Below are 18,987 nucleotides of genomic sequence, written 5' to 3'. Positions count from 1 at the left end.
AGCCAATCCTTCGTCCACTTTGATCTTTTTTTTTTTTTCCTTCTTAGTGCCACTGCTAAAGCAATGGCTATCAAATCGTCCTGGTCGAGAGACATGTTGACGTTGTTTTAGCACGAGGCACAATGAGGTTCAATGTACTGTCTGAAAGCTCTTCGAGCCGTTCTACAAGTAGGTTCGACAACCGGGCTCGGCGGGCTGTTCGGCCGTGTAAATCCGCCTTAATACATCTTACGGAGTTGTTCACTTCTTGCGTGTGCGTGAAATCGCCGCTGCGTTGTAGCATAACATGTGGGTGGTAACACCAGGCTTTTGCATCAACACAGATGGGATGCGGTGGCCGGTGCCCTTGGTTCAATGAACTACTCTCAGGGGGCCACGGAAATCCCAGGATTAAGCAAAATACCAAATACATAGTACCCTTTGAAAATCATTATCTTCTGGTATTTGTTGAACTTCATAAAACATATGCATTTTTACTCAACTGACGATTATTATTATTATATTAATAATGTAAGAGTAGTTTAACCAGACCAGTCTAAGCTGATATACTGGTACTTTATCACGTTTAAAACTAAGTTTGAACAAAGTCGTTGTCATCCCGTTTTAGATCCTCAAACGTGGCAAATGCGCCTATATTAATCTCTCACTGTGCATTTCGAAGTGTCCACCCAATGGATTGGGCATTGTTTCTCTTTTTCCTTCTTAAATACACTCAATTAAAGCGCAGTACTCTCTCTCTTATCATTGTGGGGTTGACATTACAGCCCACCATAGACCAAGTATAAAGAAATCTGCCGCCATATGATTCTGCATAACGCATCTGTGTGCGGCAACATTTAAAAATCCATCGCAGTTTCTGCGGTGCAGCGAACTCATCTATCCACAGCAACAACACGCATAGTAGTAGTAACGAGAGGATGGCTTGGGTTAATCTACAGGAAGGGAGAATGGGAAAATAACCGTCACGTGGAAAAGGGAGGGAGCGGTGGCTGGCCTGGTTGTCAGTTCTAGTGGAGAGGCAGGGGGGGGGGGGGGGGTTCAACACTAGCACCTGACAACAATAAAATATCGACTGTGATCATACAATCTGATTCCACACACCACAGCAGACGTCGACATGGGAATAGATGGTGTGAATTAAAAAGAACCAATGAAGTTTATTAAGATAATGCAGCTTCTAGTTCTTATGGAGCAAACTGGATGGCCATTTGTATCTTGAAAACAGGATGCCCAAAGTAATGAAGAAAAACGAATGCATTATTAAACTGGACAAGAATGTCGTAAATACAATCAGCAATTTATATATACATATAAACTGAGACAAATCATTGTCATAAAATAATTAGAACGGTAAAAAAATGTAAATATCAACATGTAACATATATAAGCTTTAAAATAAAGCTCGTGATCGATTGTGCACATGTTAATAAACAGTAATATTATTTTCAGGGGTCTATACAATGAAATTTAGAGCATCATAAATATCCCAGACATTTCCACAAAAAATTGAAAGTGAGGGATAGGGCTGACAACCAGTTACCAAATATAAGGTATAAAGATTTCGAGATTTTTCTCCACTAAACAAGTACATCATTCAGGTAAGACCAAATGACTGAATGTAGCTACGTATATCGGCAATCGGCATGCAGGTGGTTCACCAACTTCAACACAAATCACCAACAACTTCAACACTCAACGTGTAAGTGTCAACGCTGCTTCCTTATACGCAGCTGTAACTGAAGTCTCTAAGTTCATAATCTCTTTTAAACGTAAACAGTTAATAAGGTTCCATACGTTTATAACGTAAAAAACAGAAAAATAGAAGTCACCGACGCGCTGACGTGGAAGTAGGAACAAAAATTGCCAAACACTTGTGTTGACTGGGTTATTCACTTCTGTAACGTGGTTAGAATATTTTATTGCAAGGTTGCGAATGGTGATATAAGGTTTGACTACGGTACCTGGTTTGGATTAAACTGGCTTATGTCAGCATACGACAACTTCGCCAAGATTTTTAATTTTTTTCTTTTACGGAATGAAACAAGATACTCATAATGCAAACCAGCTCAGATGCAATTCAGAATTTCAACCTTCATTTTTGCAGACTTCCAAACCTAGTCCAAAACGGTTTTGTGAATATTTTGAAATAAATTCCTCAGCTCAAAAAGTATAGGGAATGTGAAGTTTAAATAATTTAGACGATTTGTGTATCCGGTCTTCATTTGAAAAGAGCAAGATGTAGTTGCTCTTTTCAAATGTAGACCGGATAATTTACAGTTAAAGATTCGTTAGTAAAGTGAGTAAACAACTTTCAGGGTATACAAAAATTGTTTCCAAATCAACATCGCTAAATACCTGCTTACGTCGCCAATCTCTCTCTCTCTCTCTCTCTCTCTCTCTCTCTCTCTCTCTCAGATTTGGTTTGGACACCGATGTATAACATCGTGTTTATCAGCTTATCTTTTATCTTCCTGTGTTTTATTGCCCTCTAGCATTTGTGTATACATTACTATTATTATATTCCCCCCCCCCCTCTCTCTCTCTCTCTCTCTCTCTCTCTCTCTCGAGGTCTTACTTATACAAATATCTTATTCATGTATTACACACACCAACCCACACACACGAATTTTCGCAGAAATACAAACCCTTTGAAGTAAGTAAAATATGATTACAATTGCCATGTTCATACACACACACACACACACACACACACACACACACACACACAATCATTTACAACCTCGTATGTCTGGCAAGGCCGCACCCGAGAATCCTAACCTCGGGCCCTCGGCATTGAACTTGGAGCCTAGTAGGGGAAAATGGAAGAGCAATTTCATTAACGAGTGGATTTCGCGTGAGCTATCGCCGATGTGTTCATACTTTTGACGTTTTGTTAAAGACAGACGCTAATTGTATAATGTCCTCTGGTAAAACTAGAGTTAATCCTCGGAAGTGACATACCACAATGGTAGGGTTAAGGAAAAATTTTCCCTACTGATTATCGTCTGCTACCAAAACTTGAATGTAAACACATCTTGCGGCGCAGAAACTCGACAAAGTAATCAAAGGAGGGATGTAAATCAGGTAAGGAATTCAATTATATAACAAATCTACTTAACTCTTTGATGTGTACACTACCGGGTCAAATGAGAGTTTCTTGCTAATTATTAGTCACTTGGGTGAGGTTTGGTAGATCATATCATATTTACTAACCCAGTCCCATTTAGCATTACGGTCTGTGTACGATGAGTGAGCGGCGGCAGCTTGGACAGATCACTATATCGTCCCCAAATCCTTTGCCCCAGATCACCATATCTTTCCCAGATCCTTTGCCTAAGATATGGATTTATGGTTTTTCGGCGGCTGTTGCGCTCAATTTTCTTCGGGATCATTGGCGTTACGATCGTTTACTATACTGGTTTTTGGCAACTGGAGTCGCGCCTTGGTAAAAATCGGGGGGGGGGCTAGTTGCTAATTTCCCTAAATCATGCGGTATAATAAAACAGGTGATAGCCTTCCAAATTTTAGTAAATCTTATGGGATGAAGTTCACCACAGACATCTTATTACCTGTTGTTATAAGCTTACTAAATAGCATACATCAATGTTTCACAACAATATACCATTTCACTTTTTAGCAGACGGCAGCTATAAGAGAAAACAGATTCCATATGGCTTTTTTCAAACTGTACACTTAAGAATGAAACCTCAGCAGAAATAAAATGAGCATTAAAATGCAAGTTTACCTGTAACATTTAAAACCATATCTAAAAATTCACTGAAACATCCATCCAACATTGATTTCCCCCCTCATCTTTCTGGATCCAATCCTTTCACCAGCAATACCTTTTTTAATAATTCCTATCTCCACATTTCTTAAGGCTTTCAGCTGTTATTAAACATATATATTAAGAACGATTCCTCAACAGCTTCAATATTTTCAACTTTATTAGCATTCAACACCCACGCTTCACAGTTCCCCAAAGTGAAATGAACCATCCTCACTATGATAATGAGATCACATAGATTTTGCTGATATCAGCCAGCCAATCTGTAATCTAGAACATTTGTGCTTACTTGTATGGCCTCTATAGTTATATATTCTATCTTTTCACTCAGTCCTTAAATACCTTATTTATCTAATTGTGAGCTGCTCCATGATTTTCTTTTTCCTTACAACTGCCTAACTATTTCACTAGTCCTGTAATTAACATTATCTTGATTTTATTAACCCGACGCTTATTGCTTTTTTTTATATCCTAACATTTTTTTTTCTTTTCATCCTAACTTCCTATATCCACAAGCACTTGAGCTAACTATCCTGGTTTTTGGAATGTGTCAACTTTTGAAGAATTATTTCTTTTCTTGTTTGATTTGCTAACTACTGATATAATTTTTCATAAAATTGCTAAGATTTGATGTGAACTTTGTAATTAATGGCCACTTCAGTCTACATCGCATAACTTTTCAAGGGAATAAAGTACATATATTAATTAATGTATGGAATTAAGGGTGATGTATAGAAACCTTCTCAGATATTTATCTTTACAGGTTACGTAATATGATATTGCATAATAAGACTCCTGTAAATTAAATGAATTACATATTCTTCCCTCCCTCAGACAAGTGAACAATTTAAAATGAGACTGAACACCAAAGACACCATATGATGAGGTGGGGTCGTAAGGGACACTTGTTTGTAGGAGGGGTGATAGCAGTTTTGGTGGTGACTGGATTAATTCATGCGTTCTTTCCTCAAGAGGGAAGCCTGCCCAATGAATATAACACAAATGCATCAGAATTCTTAGCAAGGTAAGAATATATCCAGCTATACGTATACATAGTAATAATAATTTATGCAAAGAAAATTGTCTATGGTACCAGTGGTGGAACTAGGTAATTATGGGCCCTGGTGCAAATTATTTGAGTGGGCCTGTTATCATGAAAAGTATACAATTAATTGCCATTACTTGATTTACCAGTAACTAATGCTCATAAATAAATAAAAACACACATTTATATGATTTATGGGTGTGTATATACCTGTATATATGAATTCATCTTAAAATTATTGTTTAACATATATATAGATTTTATTATATATATATATATATTATCTATATATATAATATATATATAGATATAGATAGATACACTATATACAGTGGTCCCCCGTATTTGCGGGGGATGCGTACCAGTCGCCCCTGTGAATAGTTAGAACCCGCGAATAGTTGGTATATATATATACACATACATATATAGATATATATACAGTGGTCCCCCGTATTTGCGGGGGATGCGTACCAGACGCCCCTGTGAATAGTTAGAACCCGCGAATAGTTGGAACCCCTATAAAAATGATTAAAACCTCGTATTATGTTAGTTAAAACTCAAGAAAAAACCACAAAAAATTTTCATACCTGGTTTTTTAAATAGTTTTATCACAAAAAGTGCATTGTATAATGAAAAAAAAAAAAAAAAAAAAAAAAAAAAAAAAAAAAAAAAAAAAAAAAAAAAAAAACAGGAATTTGTGGGTATCTCATAGACAAATATACCGCAAATAGGCGAATTTTCCGCAAATGAATGTTCCTGAGAAATCCGTGAATGTGTGAGTCTGCAAATCCGGAGAACGTGAATACGGGGTGTCCACTGTGTGTGTGTGTGTGTGTGTGTGTGTGTGTGTGTGTGTGTGTACATGTGAAAATGCCAAAAACTTACTTAAATATTATTAGAAGTCATGTTGTCACCATGATCATTATCGTCATCTTTAAGGTTTTATGATTGCTATTAGTACGTATTATTATTAACATCATAACTTATTCTTATCTATACTATAGTACCATCATTATCATTATTGTTGTTGTTATTATTAGTAGTGGTACTACTACTACTACTACTACTAACAATACCTAATAATAGTTGTGATAATGATTATACTCTATGTAATACAGATAAGAATAAAAACCATTACTATGATTGTCATTTATATTTTTGTTATTTCCATTACCTCAACATATTTACAAATATATTACCAAATCAATCTCCTAAGACATTATGATGGGGCTAAATGGGCCCCAATCACAATGGGCCTTGGTGCATTGCACCTCCTGCACCCCCAGTAGTTCTGACACTGTATGGTATGTACTATACGTACTGACAAAATATCTAGGCCTATAAGCCAATCCATTTACGATGAAACCTAATTTCAGCAGTACAATTAGATGAAAGCTTTTGATATTTTGACTAGATTTATCTCAATGTAATAATAGTGTATTTATTTTTCTAATATGCAAAACAGCTAATACTTATAGTGTGTATTTTTTCCATAAGATGCAAAACAGCTGATACTAAGTGTGTTCTATTTTTCTCATAATATGCAAAATAGTTACCTGTTTACTAGAGTATTGCCAGTAAATGAGATGACCATTTTAAACATCATAATATAAGCTTTAGCCAAAAATAAAATAAATTTGCTGAAAGTGCCTCTAGTATTTTCAATATTTTAAGGCTGAATGAAAAAGTATTATAAATACAGTAATACCTTGAGATATGAGCAGCCAAACATATGAATTTTTTGAGATGCAAGCTGCAACTCAGTCCATGTTTTTGTCTGAGATACAAGCGAAATTCCGAGATACGAGTGTTTCGGGAGGCTGCCGCTAGTCGGTGCGCACGGGTCCAGCATCAGCATGACCAACATCTCGTTCATTCTCATGGTTACCCGCAGAATCAAGTCGGGCATTGTGCGCTGTACTCGTTTTTTTGCGTCATTTTTGCATTTTTTTACTGAACTTTTTTGTGTTCCATCATGGGGTTAAAGAAAGTGATTATAAAGGACAGTGGTGAGAAGAAAAGAATGATGTCGATAGAAGTAAAGCAAAAAGTAATAGAAAAACATGAGCATGGTGTACAAGTGATTGAACTGGCAAGGCTGCATGACCGCAGTACATCTACAATTTGTACCATCCTTAAACAAAAGGATGCCAACAAAAGTTCAACACCATCGAAAGGATCTACAATTCTGTCCCAATTAAGGACAAATATCCATGAAGAAATGGAGAAGCTTCTGCTGGTGTGGGTGAAATAGAAGAGCTGGCAGGAGTTACAGTGGCAGTGACTGTAATATACGAAAAGGGGCATATTATTTACGCCAACTTGAAGAAGCAAGTCCATTTTTTTTTTTTTTTACAATTAATTTTTTGGGGGGTTTCATTTCAAGTAAGGAAAGAGCAGTTTTATTTTTATTTGAAGTAAAGAAATGCACTTTTAATTTACATTGTGTTAAGAAAGTGCAGTTTTAGTTTATGTGTCTACAGTGCCTACATCCCTTCCTCTCTCCCTCGTCCTCTGTCATTCACCTCCGTTAGCCGCACTCGTCTGCCTCCAAGGTAAGAGTACAGTACTAAATAACACCTTTCATCTATTTTGTTAAGGATTGGTAAAGTATACATGTGTGTTTCTTAATCAAAAATATGTTTTTTTTTTTTTTCATAATTTAGGATGGTTTGGAGATGTTTCTCAGGGCTGGAACAGATTCAATCCATTTCAATTATTTTAAGTGGGAGAAATTTGTTTGACATACGAGTAGACTTGACTTATGAGCTTGGTTAATAAACTATTTAAGCTCGTATCTCAAGGTATTACTGTACTCATTTCTAGCCTATCCTAAATGGGAATGAGAAAAAGAAAGGTTGGGCCACACCCTAAACAGGAATAATAGACCAACCTCCTTGTAAAATAGGCATAGAAAACCAGAAAAGAATAATTACTTAATCGTCCATGGTTAGAAAAGTACCCAACTGGACAGTAAAATGGAAGAAATACGTAATACAAATGGAGGCACAGTAAAAGGAATGAAAGAGGTTGTAAACAGGGGCCAAAGGGATGCTGCAAAGAAGTCATGCCTACAGTGCACTGCATAAGATGTACTTGTGACATTACCTCCCTAAAGGGAGCTACATTGTGCAACTGAAGATGTGAGATTTATTTGATTTTCTACTATATTTCCTTTTCAGAGAATATGGATCAGTTTTGAAACCAAAGGTTCTACATGCATGTCAAAGTAACACAGTCGAGGTTCTGCTGATTGTAACATCTGCTGTCAGTAATCTGGATGCCCGTACAGCAATTCGAGACAGCTGGTTACCTAATTTACCGTCCACATACCACCTTATATTTTTCTTGGGTTCAACTGACAATGCTGTTTTACAGGTTAGTTAATGTGTCTACATCTGTGTGTGCAAATGACATATGAGATATTCTGTAACCTCTTGAAGGTGCAGTTTTTCAATACAATGAATTCCATCAATCCTATGTTATCACACCCCCATTTTAAATTCAATAACGCAACTATGCATTAACAGTTTTATACATTTCTGGCCTTGTTTGTTAACTTGGTGGCAGAGTTTGCCACAGCATTTGTTCTTAGATTTTAAACGTGACCTTTTCCTTGTTTTAATGTTTTCATTCTTTACCAGGGACAGGTAAATGAAGAGTCAAGAAAGTTCCAGGACATATTCCAAGATCCAAGATTCATTGACTCTTATTATAATCTCACATTTAAATCTCTGGCTCTTCTGCAATGGACAAATAAATTTTGCTCAAATGCAAAGTACCTCCTTAAGATTGATGATGATATGTATCTTAACATCCATAAGCTTTCTAACCTAACTACCTGCATCACTCATGCTAGGAATAATATGGATGTATCTCAAGGCACTACTGGTAGTAATAAGGGGTCCACTGAATATAATGAATTGAGCAACTGTTCTCAAGTTAAGCCATACAATTTAATTAACTATTATATTAATTCAGAATCTCATGAATATGAATCTTACTTCTTTGGTGGATATTTATATGAAAATGTGAAAGCTGATAGGAACCCTAACTCTAAGTGGTATTTGCACCCCAAAGTGTATTCTGCAACTATTCTTCCTCCATTCCTCTCTGGTACTGCTTATATTATGAGCTCTAACCTTATACAACACCTACTTTATGCATGTAAGCATGAACCAATAATTCCTCTGGAAGATGTTTACATATCTGGACTTCTGGGAAGCAAGGGTCTAAAGCTAAAGCTAAGTCACGTGGAGGGCTGGAGTAGATTTAGACCAAGGTGGAACACTTTGTGTTTGTTTCATGACCTCCTAACTGCACATGGGCTTTCACCATCAGAACTATTGTCAATAACTACATCTGTTAATAACTTAGATAAAGAGGAATGTGATACATTTGGTGTGCAATTCATTAACTATTTTAATACTCTAATCTCTCACTTTTTTCCAAAAATTACGTAATAAGTAATTTTCATTATCACTTACTAGCAAATGGAAATACATTCACATTGTGCATTTTGCATTAACAGCGTTGGAATTACTTCTGTGTACAGTGATGCTCAAATCTCATGCGACATGACTCCATAGGATTTCATTCAAAATTCACTAACTGGCAACCTAGCATGTTCCATATTTATCTATTTCAATGCAAAAACGCAATTATAGCATACAATAATGCCATAATATATTTCATAAGAGTGAAATCTGTCATATATTTCAAAACTAAGAAAATGTCACATGTAGCCAAATTTCAGAAAAACTCTTACGAAACATTTTCAAAACTTTCATTCACTCATCACTGAAGCATTTGACCAAACGAAGTCGTCATCAAACCTCAGTTTAAATGTCTAATAAAAAAAAGAAACAAAAATTGCCATAACATGAAAAATGCTTCCAAAGCAAGCATAAAATTTGAAATAGACCTTTTTGATTACTTTTTCACCTTAATGCTGAAAAATATCAAATATGTATATACAAAAGCAGAATGCTCCCACCAATATCGTGTGAGGGGAGCATGTGTGATGTATCATTAGTGTCGGTGCAACAACCACCACCTGGTGTAACATAAGTAGGTCTACAATGAGTAGCGATCATGAAATTATCTTGAAAAAAATTTACTTTATATATGTTAGAGGAATATTTGGATTTTCATACATAATTTTTTGTTATATTTCTTAAATATTTTAAAAATGATGGCATACTAGCAAATATTTGCCTATGCAATTATTCTATTGTCAAAGCCAAGATATTATTCTTAGCCTTAGGTGTTAGATTTCTTTACTTTACACTTAACATTCCCATCTCTCTATTAATAATTTCTGGCCAGAAAGCAAATGAAGTTATATACACATTCTTGCACTTCAAGTTACCTTATGAAAGAATTAATTATATACACCAAAAGGGAGCAGAAAGACTTTTAAGAAAATAATATTTTTAAACCAGTTGAAAAACAAGTAATCCATACACCTTGATATTAATACTTATGATATTTCGATTAATAGCCTTCTTCTACATATAACCAAAATCATCATCATCTTTTCCTCAAAGAACAGGTAATCTCTACAATTAAAAATATTAGTAACAGATTACATCTCGGAAGGCTTAGATTATTTTTCTAGGCCTATAAATCATTTTGCAACATACAGGCAGCTTAAACACAGCCTGAAACTTCGACATTCAATGAAAAGTGGTTATAATAATTTACATTCCTATTGTATTCCTAAAAGAACAGATAATCTCTCCGAATAAATTCATCAGTAACCGATTATATCTCAGAAGGCTGAGATTTTTTAGGCCTATAAAACATTTTGCAATATACAGGTAGCTTAAACACAGCCGAAAACTTCAACATTCAAAGAAAACTTGTTTTAATTCATATTCCTACTTTGAAATTGTTGTTATGACTGTTGAGCTTATTAGGTCTACTGTTATTATGCTGCAGACATGGTTATGATGACCAGTCCGAGGAGCATGTTAAGCGTGTTTTCATTGCTGGCACCGTTAACTTCATCACAACGCACTTTAAACTGAGCAGCGTAAAAAAAATTTTTTTAAATCAGTTCAAATCACACACATTACGAATTATGCCAATGCATAGAAGGGATCATATCTATTTAACCATAAGGAAAATAGGGCTAGCTGTGAATTAGCAAACTTTTCGACATGTATGACATTACAAATAAAAAAAGTTTAGCACTACTTGGCAAGGTCACGTTGAGTCTGAGAATGTGGACAATACAAAAAAAAATCATGTCGCATTAGATTTGAGCACCACTGTACTTCCAGTGAAAGGTAACCATGTGATATTCAAATGTTCTTCAGCAAGTCCAAAACATAATTTATTGGGACACTTGTAAATGCAATTCACGTCAGGACTCAAGGGTTGCTATTTGTTTGTTTATAATGTTTATGAGCTGATGCCTGGACGAAGTTCTTAGTTTTACTTAGGTTTGAAGGTAGTGTTTGGGGGTGAAGAACTTAATTCTGTCGAGTATAAAATTAAAGCATTAAGAGCAAAGAAAGAGCAGCTTCGCTGTATCATTTTACCAGAAATTGCTCCTAAATTTAAAAACCAGTATCCTAGTCAAGCACCAAAAAGTGGAAATATATATTATTAACAGTAAAAATTAAAAATTTCCATATTTTCCTGGTTATTTACCCAATTACAGTATTATTATTAAACTGTGTGAAAAAATCACATTCCCAGGCAAGCCAAAACATTTCTTTAAGTAGAGGTAAAGCTACAAAAAAAAAAGGGGGGGTGAGTGGAAGTAAATCACACAACTGGAGCTACAGGGGTGGTGTGAACAAACTTCTTCATTGCCTGCAGTGTGCCGCTATGTAAATTGTGATTGGTATCCCCTATCTTAGTATTTTCTTAAAAATAGGGCTTACCTAGTTAAGAGTTTGTTTGCTGCACTGGCTGATTATCTTAGAAAATACTACTTGTTACAACACCTAAAATATTTGAGATAACACATGAACAAACATCAGAACTAACCTAAAATCTATAAATGCCACATTTTTACTTTGCAAAAAAAAAATGGATAATGTTTTGTAGGGTTAAATGAAGACCTTAAAATACTCAAGAATGTTTTGTTTACCAAATGTCAATATTTTTCTATAATATTCATTTTAGAAATTCTTACTTATTGTGATCACGAAGTACTAAGAATTCCATTTTAGTTTTTTCACATTAATATGGACCAATGATTTATTTAAAAAATCTCGACACATTACCAAATATTTCTCATGTATTATATAATGTAGTGATGCAGTGCATTTATACGCACAGGAAAGATAGGTGGTGTAAGTGTCATGCTGACTGCTGTGATATTAAAAATAAAAAGTGTCATGATATTACATAATCCAGTATTACTGGGTAGATAAAAAAAAAACATATACCTACCTGTAACGTTTTATTTCAAGTCCTACCATTTCCTTATCAAAAACTGATGGAAGCAATGATTTAACAACTGGAGTTTAAGCAACAGTGAATATGAATGCCAACCAACTGTACTTTCAGCTATTAAAGTGGCAAAAATCTTCCAAGCAAATCTATTTTAGGTTGTATATTTTATAGTGGCAAAATTCCTCCAAGCAAATCTATTTCCAGTTGTAGTATATTCTACTCTGAGCTTAATCCATTGAACAAATTACAAATAAGTTTTTGCCAATGTTGAATCTTTTATGTGTTGGTTAAAACCTAGTGCAAAGTGAGAAGCATACAACTCATACCCATAAGCCAATCAATCATAAATGAGAAAATTCCCATAATTGAAGAGAGTCTTAGTCCAACTTTAACAGATCAACACTGTCATACTTGAATAACTATATATTCTTAAATATTTCTATTCAATGGGTACAAATTACTCAGTCACAATTACATGACTTATGATGCATCACAACACTTCCAAAATTTTAAATGCAATACATATTAAAAAGTAAGTTATTGAAATTAATTATCAGAGGATTTCTAAGCAGAAAGTAGTGGCCTACTGAAAGTAATAGGCTAACAGAGAAAGGCAGAAATATTTTTCTTCTACCATACATGACAAAGAAATAACTAAATTAAGAAATAAAGGCATGGTTACTGGATAAGGAAACTGCCCTGACTCGCTCACAGTATAAATATATGTAACTGAAATTATAGCAACTTGAAATATATTTGTATGAGACAATCAAAAGGGTAGACCAAGAAACTTGATGGAGAAAAAACAAATTGCTTGCAGTTATTTATGGGATATCAATTCAGATATCCCCTTACAATTACAGTTTCCAATTGAAAAATTCAAAATAGATAGTGCCTACAGATGGCCGAGATGTAAAGACAAAATGCTACTTAGTATGTTTTATGGGCAATTAAATAAAGGAAAAACTACCCACATTACTAACAAATCTTGCAAAAATGTACATGTACACAAGAATAAAAGATGATGTCTATAATATACAGTATACTATGTAAACACCCATAAAATAACTGGACTGTTAAATAAATCAAAATGTCAAAAATATTTCTATTAGCAAATTCTATCAAAAATAGAGTAAAGTTTCACTGAAAGTAGTGCAAGTTAAGAGCATTTGTTAGTTATGGGAGTAAATTATTTGTCTTACTGTAAAAGTCCCTTCAAGATGCAGTATTTAAACTGCTCTCACTTTACTGTTACAAACATTTTTTTTAGTTTGTATTACATTCATTTTAGATCTTCTAGACCAAGTATCAATTCACAAATGCCTGTGCCTTCTTGAGGCCCAGACAACATTGAAAAAGCATCAACACAGTACACGTTACTGAATTTCTTCCTATTTTTACCATATGAAATGAAAGCATTCAGAGAACCTTAAGTAATTCCTACAGTGAACCATGTGAGATGCACTGATGTCACTACACCCAAAAGGGAGAGAGAGAAAGAAAAGCTGGAAACAGCATGAAAGGCTATCTATCACCTTACCTAAGCATGCTGCCATACCACCCATACTTGAGGGAGACATACCAGACTACCCTATGAAAATCTCAACGCCTCCAGAATCAAGCCAAAAAGTATCAACAAACAATAAATACTGTGAAGAATTCAATGTAATCCCCCTGATACTTAAAATACACCCATCTGCTATAATTACCTGTGTTCCCTGTACTATCTTAATTCATTCACTTCTATATCTCTCAACAGGTGACCTACAGTTTGACAATTAAAATGTTGAAGGAAATTAAACTATTACAACCTAACATCTTTACAAGACCCTTGGAAACCTGATACATCAGCTATTTCCTGAAAAAACTGATTTTCTAAGTTAAGGGATTATAATCATGTCGGCCCAAAATGGTGTACCAAACTCTTCCCAATTCCCCACTCCCAACTACTGAGATTATATCAGCAACCATGTGAATTTTCAGTCATTTGGACTTTTCATTTTTGTTTCCTTAAATTTTATAAAATATAAAACAGTGGAGCACAGTTATCGATACTAAATATGACACCATAACTGCAATGTCAACGAGTGGTCTAATTATAATTTATGAGAAACCTATTTTGGGAGTACATAAAATCTCAAATAGTTAATTGTTCCTACCCAATATACAAACCCTCGGTCCTTTACTATAGGAATTACTTAAGGCGTAGCCTGGACACAGCCGCTGAATTCTTTAACAAGGCAGTTAGGTAGTTAACTACCGGTCCGGTTGTTGGTAGTCCCTCCGACCTGATGTAAACATTCCAATTTGCTTTTGGCCATCGTTGCAGATAGACATGTTCTCCACTGCTCTCTGCCCGATTGTTTACTGTTGTTTCCTTTCAATCCCGATGGGATTTTTCTTTGTTATTATTTCTTATTATAAGATATGATTGTTGTTGTGATAACATGTTTGTGATATACTGATTCATGTAAACCCATAAATAGCAACTTCTTTATAAGTTATGATCATTGTTGTGATATTGAGTTATGATATACTGAATCCTGCAAACCCATGAATTGCAGCAGCCTTGTACCTTGGCCCTGGGCACTGCCCCAGGATAGAGGGTAGGTGGTGTGGCAAAATCAGCGCCTTGATAGAGAGATCTTCACTCCCTTTGCCCATCATGCTGGGGGTGAGTTAACTTTTTTATGTGCGGATTGCGCTGTTTGGTCTATGACACAGTGAGGGAAGTTTGCCCAGAGGAGGAATACTGGGTGTTTCGAAATTAGAGCCCCACCCCCCCCTCCACAGAACAAATGGAAAGATATGAAGTTTTCTGTTATAACCTATCACCAAGTACACTATCTTAAGTTTCTATTAGACTATTTTTCATTTTACATTTCTTGTATTTTCAGACTAAGTGATAGAGTTAGATACAGCCATGGCTAACAACTTGGAGGAAATCAAATGGATTGACCAAATCAGGGTTACAACCTTCAGAGAGGTCAGGGATGCTGGCGCATCCTTCATTTCACGTTCCTGGATAGCTAAATACATTAAAAGAGATGAATCCTTTTTTTAAAAAAACTGGAACAAAAATCCATATGACTGTCATCGCAAAAAGAGTGAGAATCTTGGAAGGCCTGCAGTCCTTTCCCAGGAGTCAAAAGACATCATAGCTGAGGCAGTGGGTAGACCAAGAAAGTCTTTACATAAATTGGCACTTGAAAAAGAAACCAGAAGGGGAAAGAGGAGGTTATAGTGCTGTCTATTGTGAGTTGAAAAAATATGGTATCAAGCCATTTCATGTTATCAGCAAGCCCAACATCACTCAGCAACAGAGAGAAGACTGTGCATGGTTTTGTGGTTCATTTCTTAAAGATTGGGATGAAGCTGACTTTCTCCATGTTGCCACATTAGATGAATTCTTCATTTACACAGTCAGGAAGCCAAATCATAAAAATGACATCATTTGGGCTGCAAAGCTGGATGATATCAGCAATGACGTGCGTTATCGCTAAGTTGTGAAATTTCCTGAATGTTTGAGAATTTTCTCTGTTTCACAGCCAAACAGTTAAAATGGATCATCAAAGAAAAAGGACAGTCATGGAATGGCAAATACTTCAGAGAAACTGTGCTTCCTGGTGGAGTATTTCCTTTCCTCAAAGATCCTGAAAATGTGTTATCTGTTGAAGAAATCACATTTTTGCATGATAAGGCACCATGTTTCAAGGCTCTTCAGACACAGGAGCTGCTTTGAAACAGTGGTATCAATTTATTCTCGTCAAGTGAATTTCAAGGTAGCTCCCCTGACCTTAATGTGTGTGAAAACATTGGTAGTATCTTAAAGGATTGTGTTGATGTGTGCACAGTGAACTATGATGGTATACCAAGCCTCGACGACCCGCGAAGAGATGTGACCGAAATGCTCAGGGAAATGGAGTTTGAGTCTCAGCTTTTCAGTGATTTGTTGAAATCATACCCCTCAAGAATGCAGGCTGTGGTACAGGAAGATGGAGGCCACACAAAATATTAAATACTCAGAGATAAATTTAAATAAATACCTGTTCTGAATTACTTTTGTTTTTGTCCATATCAATTTCAGTTTATGCTGTAGACAGGGGGGAGCTCTAATTTCGAAACACCCTGTACATTGGAAGACCTGTGATGAGGGTGAGACACCTCCTAACACATCGAGATACTAACCTCCTATTCCTTTGTATTTACCACTTTCCTGGCAATCATCACATACATACTCACTGTCGCCCCTCTGGGAGAAGTTTCATCTTCTCCCCCTTTCGACAAGTCGCAGAGGGAAGAAGAAGGGGGGGCATGTGGTCCCAGACCCTTTTATTAGTTTCTGAACTTTTTACTTTCGCAGGTGAGGTGTCAGACTTAAAACTAGCGGAGTAGTAATGGGAACCAGACCACTTCTACAGCCTATCACTTGCTAGTTCCTGTCCCTGCAGTGCCTCCCCTCCTGGTTATGATGTGGCACTGCTACCTGTCCCTGCTTGTTCCTACACCTGCTCCTGCTCCCGTCCCTGCCCATGTACCAGCCCCTGGACCTGATGAGTCGTCTGCCAACCCTTGGGGGCCCTGACAACTCACTGCAGAAGCTGTTGAAGAGGAAGGCGAAGATGAAGCATCCAAGGAGTGCTGACGTCTTCAACTTCGTCTTTGTCCTCATCATCATCATCACCTGCCACCTCCTCATCTCTCCCTTTGGAAGCTTCACAGCATTTGAAGGGGAAGGTAGCTCCTCCACGCCCCAAGAAGTCTCGTTTCAAGACTTCAAAGGGTCTGCCTCTTCGCAGTTGGCTCTCTTGCTGGCCGAAGAAGTGGGGCCCGAGACGCTGTCCCCAGGGACCAGGGTCTTGGAAGCCAATGGAGCTCGAACCAGGGTTCGTTCTCCAGCCTTTGTTCCCAAGGGTGCTGCTCGAGGGACAGGGACTGTCAGAATCTTGTTTGCAAGAATCTCCAAATGTACGACCACCTAAGAGGTTGGTTTGTATGGTATTTTTACGTTGCATGGAACCAGCGGTTATTCAGCAACGCCACCTAAGGGAGTAGGGACTGAGCCATGGCTTGGATCCACCTGTGAAGATCTTGATCTATAGATTTTAGGCATAATGCCAAGCACTGGGGCAACTAAGGCCATTCAGCGCTGAAACAGAAACTGACAGTAAAAGGTTTGAAAGGTGTATCAGGAGGAAAGCCTCGCAGTTGCACTACGAATCAATTGTTAGGAGAGAGTGGAAAGTAAGATAGAAGAAAGATAATACAAAAGGAGGTACAGTAAAAGGAATAAAAGTAGTTGCAGCTAGGGGCTGAAGGGATGCTGAAAAGAACCTTAAGTAATGCCTACAGTTCACCACATGAGGTGTATTGATGGCACTAGTCCCCTAAGAGGCCACCTGTGAAGACAAAGGTTGGTTTTTCTTCAGGAGCCAGGATCGATGTTGCTGTTCTTCGGAGCAAGACATCTGGAGAAGCTGAGAGGAGGTCCCCTTACAGCCATCTTCACACGAGGTTTTTGACCTCAAAGAGGGCTGGGGTGCGTCATGAGAACAATGCACGTCCTCGCCAGGCAGGGAGCCACGTCTTGGCTAGCCCGTCACCCTTGGTGGAAGGGCGTGGCTCACTCCCGACAGCAGTGCTGCTAAGAGAAGTGAGAGCTTCTAATCCTCCTCTCCTATTCCCTCTACTTCCTCGGACTACACTGGGAAGGGTGAGGCAATTAGTAGGAATCCTTTGGAGTGCACTCCTCAGGATTCAACCTTGGGGGCCTATGTTCCTGGAGGGGATTCAGGACCCCACGGGTCATATACCCATATCATTGAGGAAGGATCTAAGGGATCTGGTGAGGTTCTCCCTTAGGGGAGAGTTGATCGGGAAGACCAGTCTCTTGAAGGACTAGAAGGTCCTCTACCGAGAGACTCAGGCACCCCTAAGATTCTGAGGACTTTTTTCAGAGATTGTAATCTGATGCCAGGCCTAATCATGATAGCCTTGTCGAGACCTTGGGTTCCCTCTTGGGTCCCCACAAGGCTTTGAGTAAGTAAAGGAGGCCGTGGTCGTTTCCCGAAGATCATAGTGCTGATACAACAGCATAACTATCTCGGGGGAACAACCAAGGCCTCCTCTACTGACTCGAAGCCTTGTGGAAACCCCAGAGGGAACTCAAGGTCTTGACGGGGGAGCTGTAGTCGGGCTGGCTGAAAGTGTATTGGAACAGATGAATGACCTCGTCCCTGGACAAAAGAATTCACTTAAGTCCAATTATTAGGCCAAACTACTTCCCCCTCCTCTACCTGCCAGAGAAGTAAAGTTGGTGCACAATCTAGCCAGACAGAGCAGCACTGCCGCTAGCAGGTGAACTGCTCTAACCAGCAATGCTGCTAGCAGAAGTGCTGCTTCCATCAGCGGTGCTGCTAGCAAGGGCACTGCTACCACGCTACCAGTGCTGCTACTGGCAGAGGCGCTGCTACCAGTCCTGCTAGCACACACACTCAGAGAAGCCTTTATCGACAACCAGGTAACCTGGACCTGGTTTACCAGACGACCTGCATCACCTGATGACCGAGAGAATCTCTCTCTCTCTCTCTCTCTCTCTCTCTCTCTCTCTCTCTCTCTCTCTCTCTCCAGGAAGCAGCAACAATGGAGATTATCGTAATGGGAGCTCTTCAGGCAGTCTCCTGGCTAGACTTGTGATCCTTCACAGTGGCTAGAGTCGCTGCTTCCTCTGGGGCCATTGCAC

General features: G+C 37.7%; 2 protein-coding genes across 5 annotated transcripts in view; one reads left to right on the top strand and one right to left on the bottom strand.

Annotated features, from left to right (window-relative positions):
- LOC135223720 (protein unc-50 homolog) overlaps positions 1–18,987 on the bottom strand; it is a 107,453-nt gene that overhangs the window by 40,991 nt on the left and 47,475 nt on the right. The window lies entirely within an intron of this gene.
- LOC135223719 (beta-1,3-galactosyltransferase 5-like) lies at positions 1,680–12,258 on the top strand. 2 transcript variants are annotated; one of them, XM_064262464.1, is made up of 4 exons: positions 1,680–1,699; positions 4,622–4,811; positions 8,015–8,210; positions 8,477–12,258. In XM_064262464.1, the coding sequence occupies exons 2-4, from the start codon at positions 4,666–4,668 to the stop codon at positions 9,293–9,295; spliced, it is 1,161 nt and encodes a 386-aa protein (XP_064118534.1). In that variant the 5' UTR covers positions 1,680–1,699; positions 4,622–4,665; the 3' UTR covers positions 9,296–12,258. The 2 variants fall into 2 exon arrangements, with proteins under 2 accessions (XP_064118534.1, XP_064118533.1); XM_064262463.1 differs by lacking the exon at positions 1,680–1,699 and adding an exon at positions 2,757–3,084.

The sequence above is a fragment of the Macrobrachium nipponense genome, chromosome 10 (assembly GCF_015104395.2).
Source record: "Macrobrachium nipponense isolate FS-2020 chromosome 10, ASM1510439v2, whole genome shotgun sequence".
Taxonomy (NCBI): Eukaryota; Metazoa; Arthropoda; class Malacostraca; order Decapoda; family Palaemonidae; genus Macrobrachium; species Macrobrachium nipponense.
The sequence above is the reverse complement of the archived record's forward strand: the minus strand, read 5'-3'. Positions and strand labels throughout refer to the sequence as shown.

What these genes read in the sequence shown, in the direction of transcription:
- LOC135223719 (XM_064262464.1), top strand. Translation starts at nt 4,666, where the DNA reads ATGATGAGGTGGGGTCGTAAGGGACACTTGTTTGTAGGAGGGGTGATA. An exon ending in GCATCAGAATTCTTAGCAAG is followed by an intron (nt 4,812 to 8,014) that starts GTAAGAATATAT and finishes TTTCCTTTTCAG; the next exon opens with AGAATATGGATCAGTTTTGA. An exon ending in CTGACAATGCTGTTTTACAG is followed by an intron (nt 8,211 to 8,476) that starts GTTAGTTAATGT and finishes ATTCTTTACCAG; the next exon opens with GGACAGGTAAATGAAGAGTC.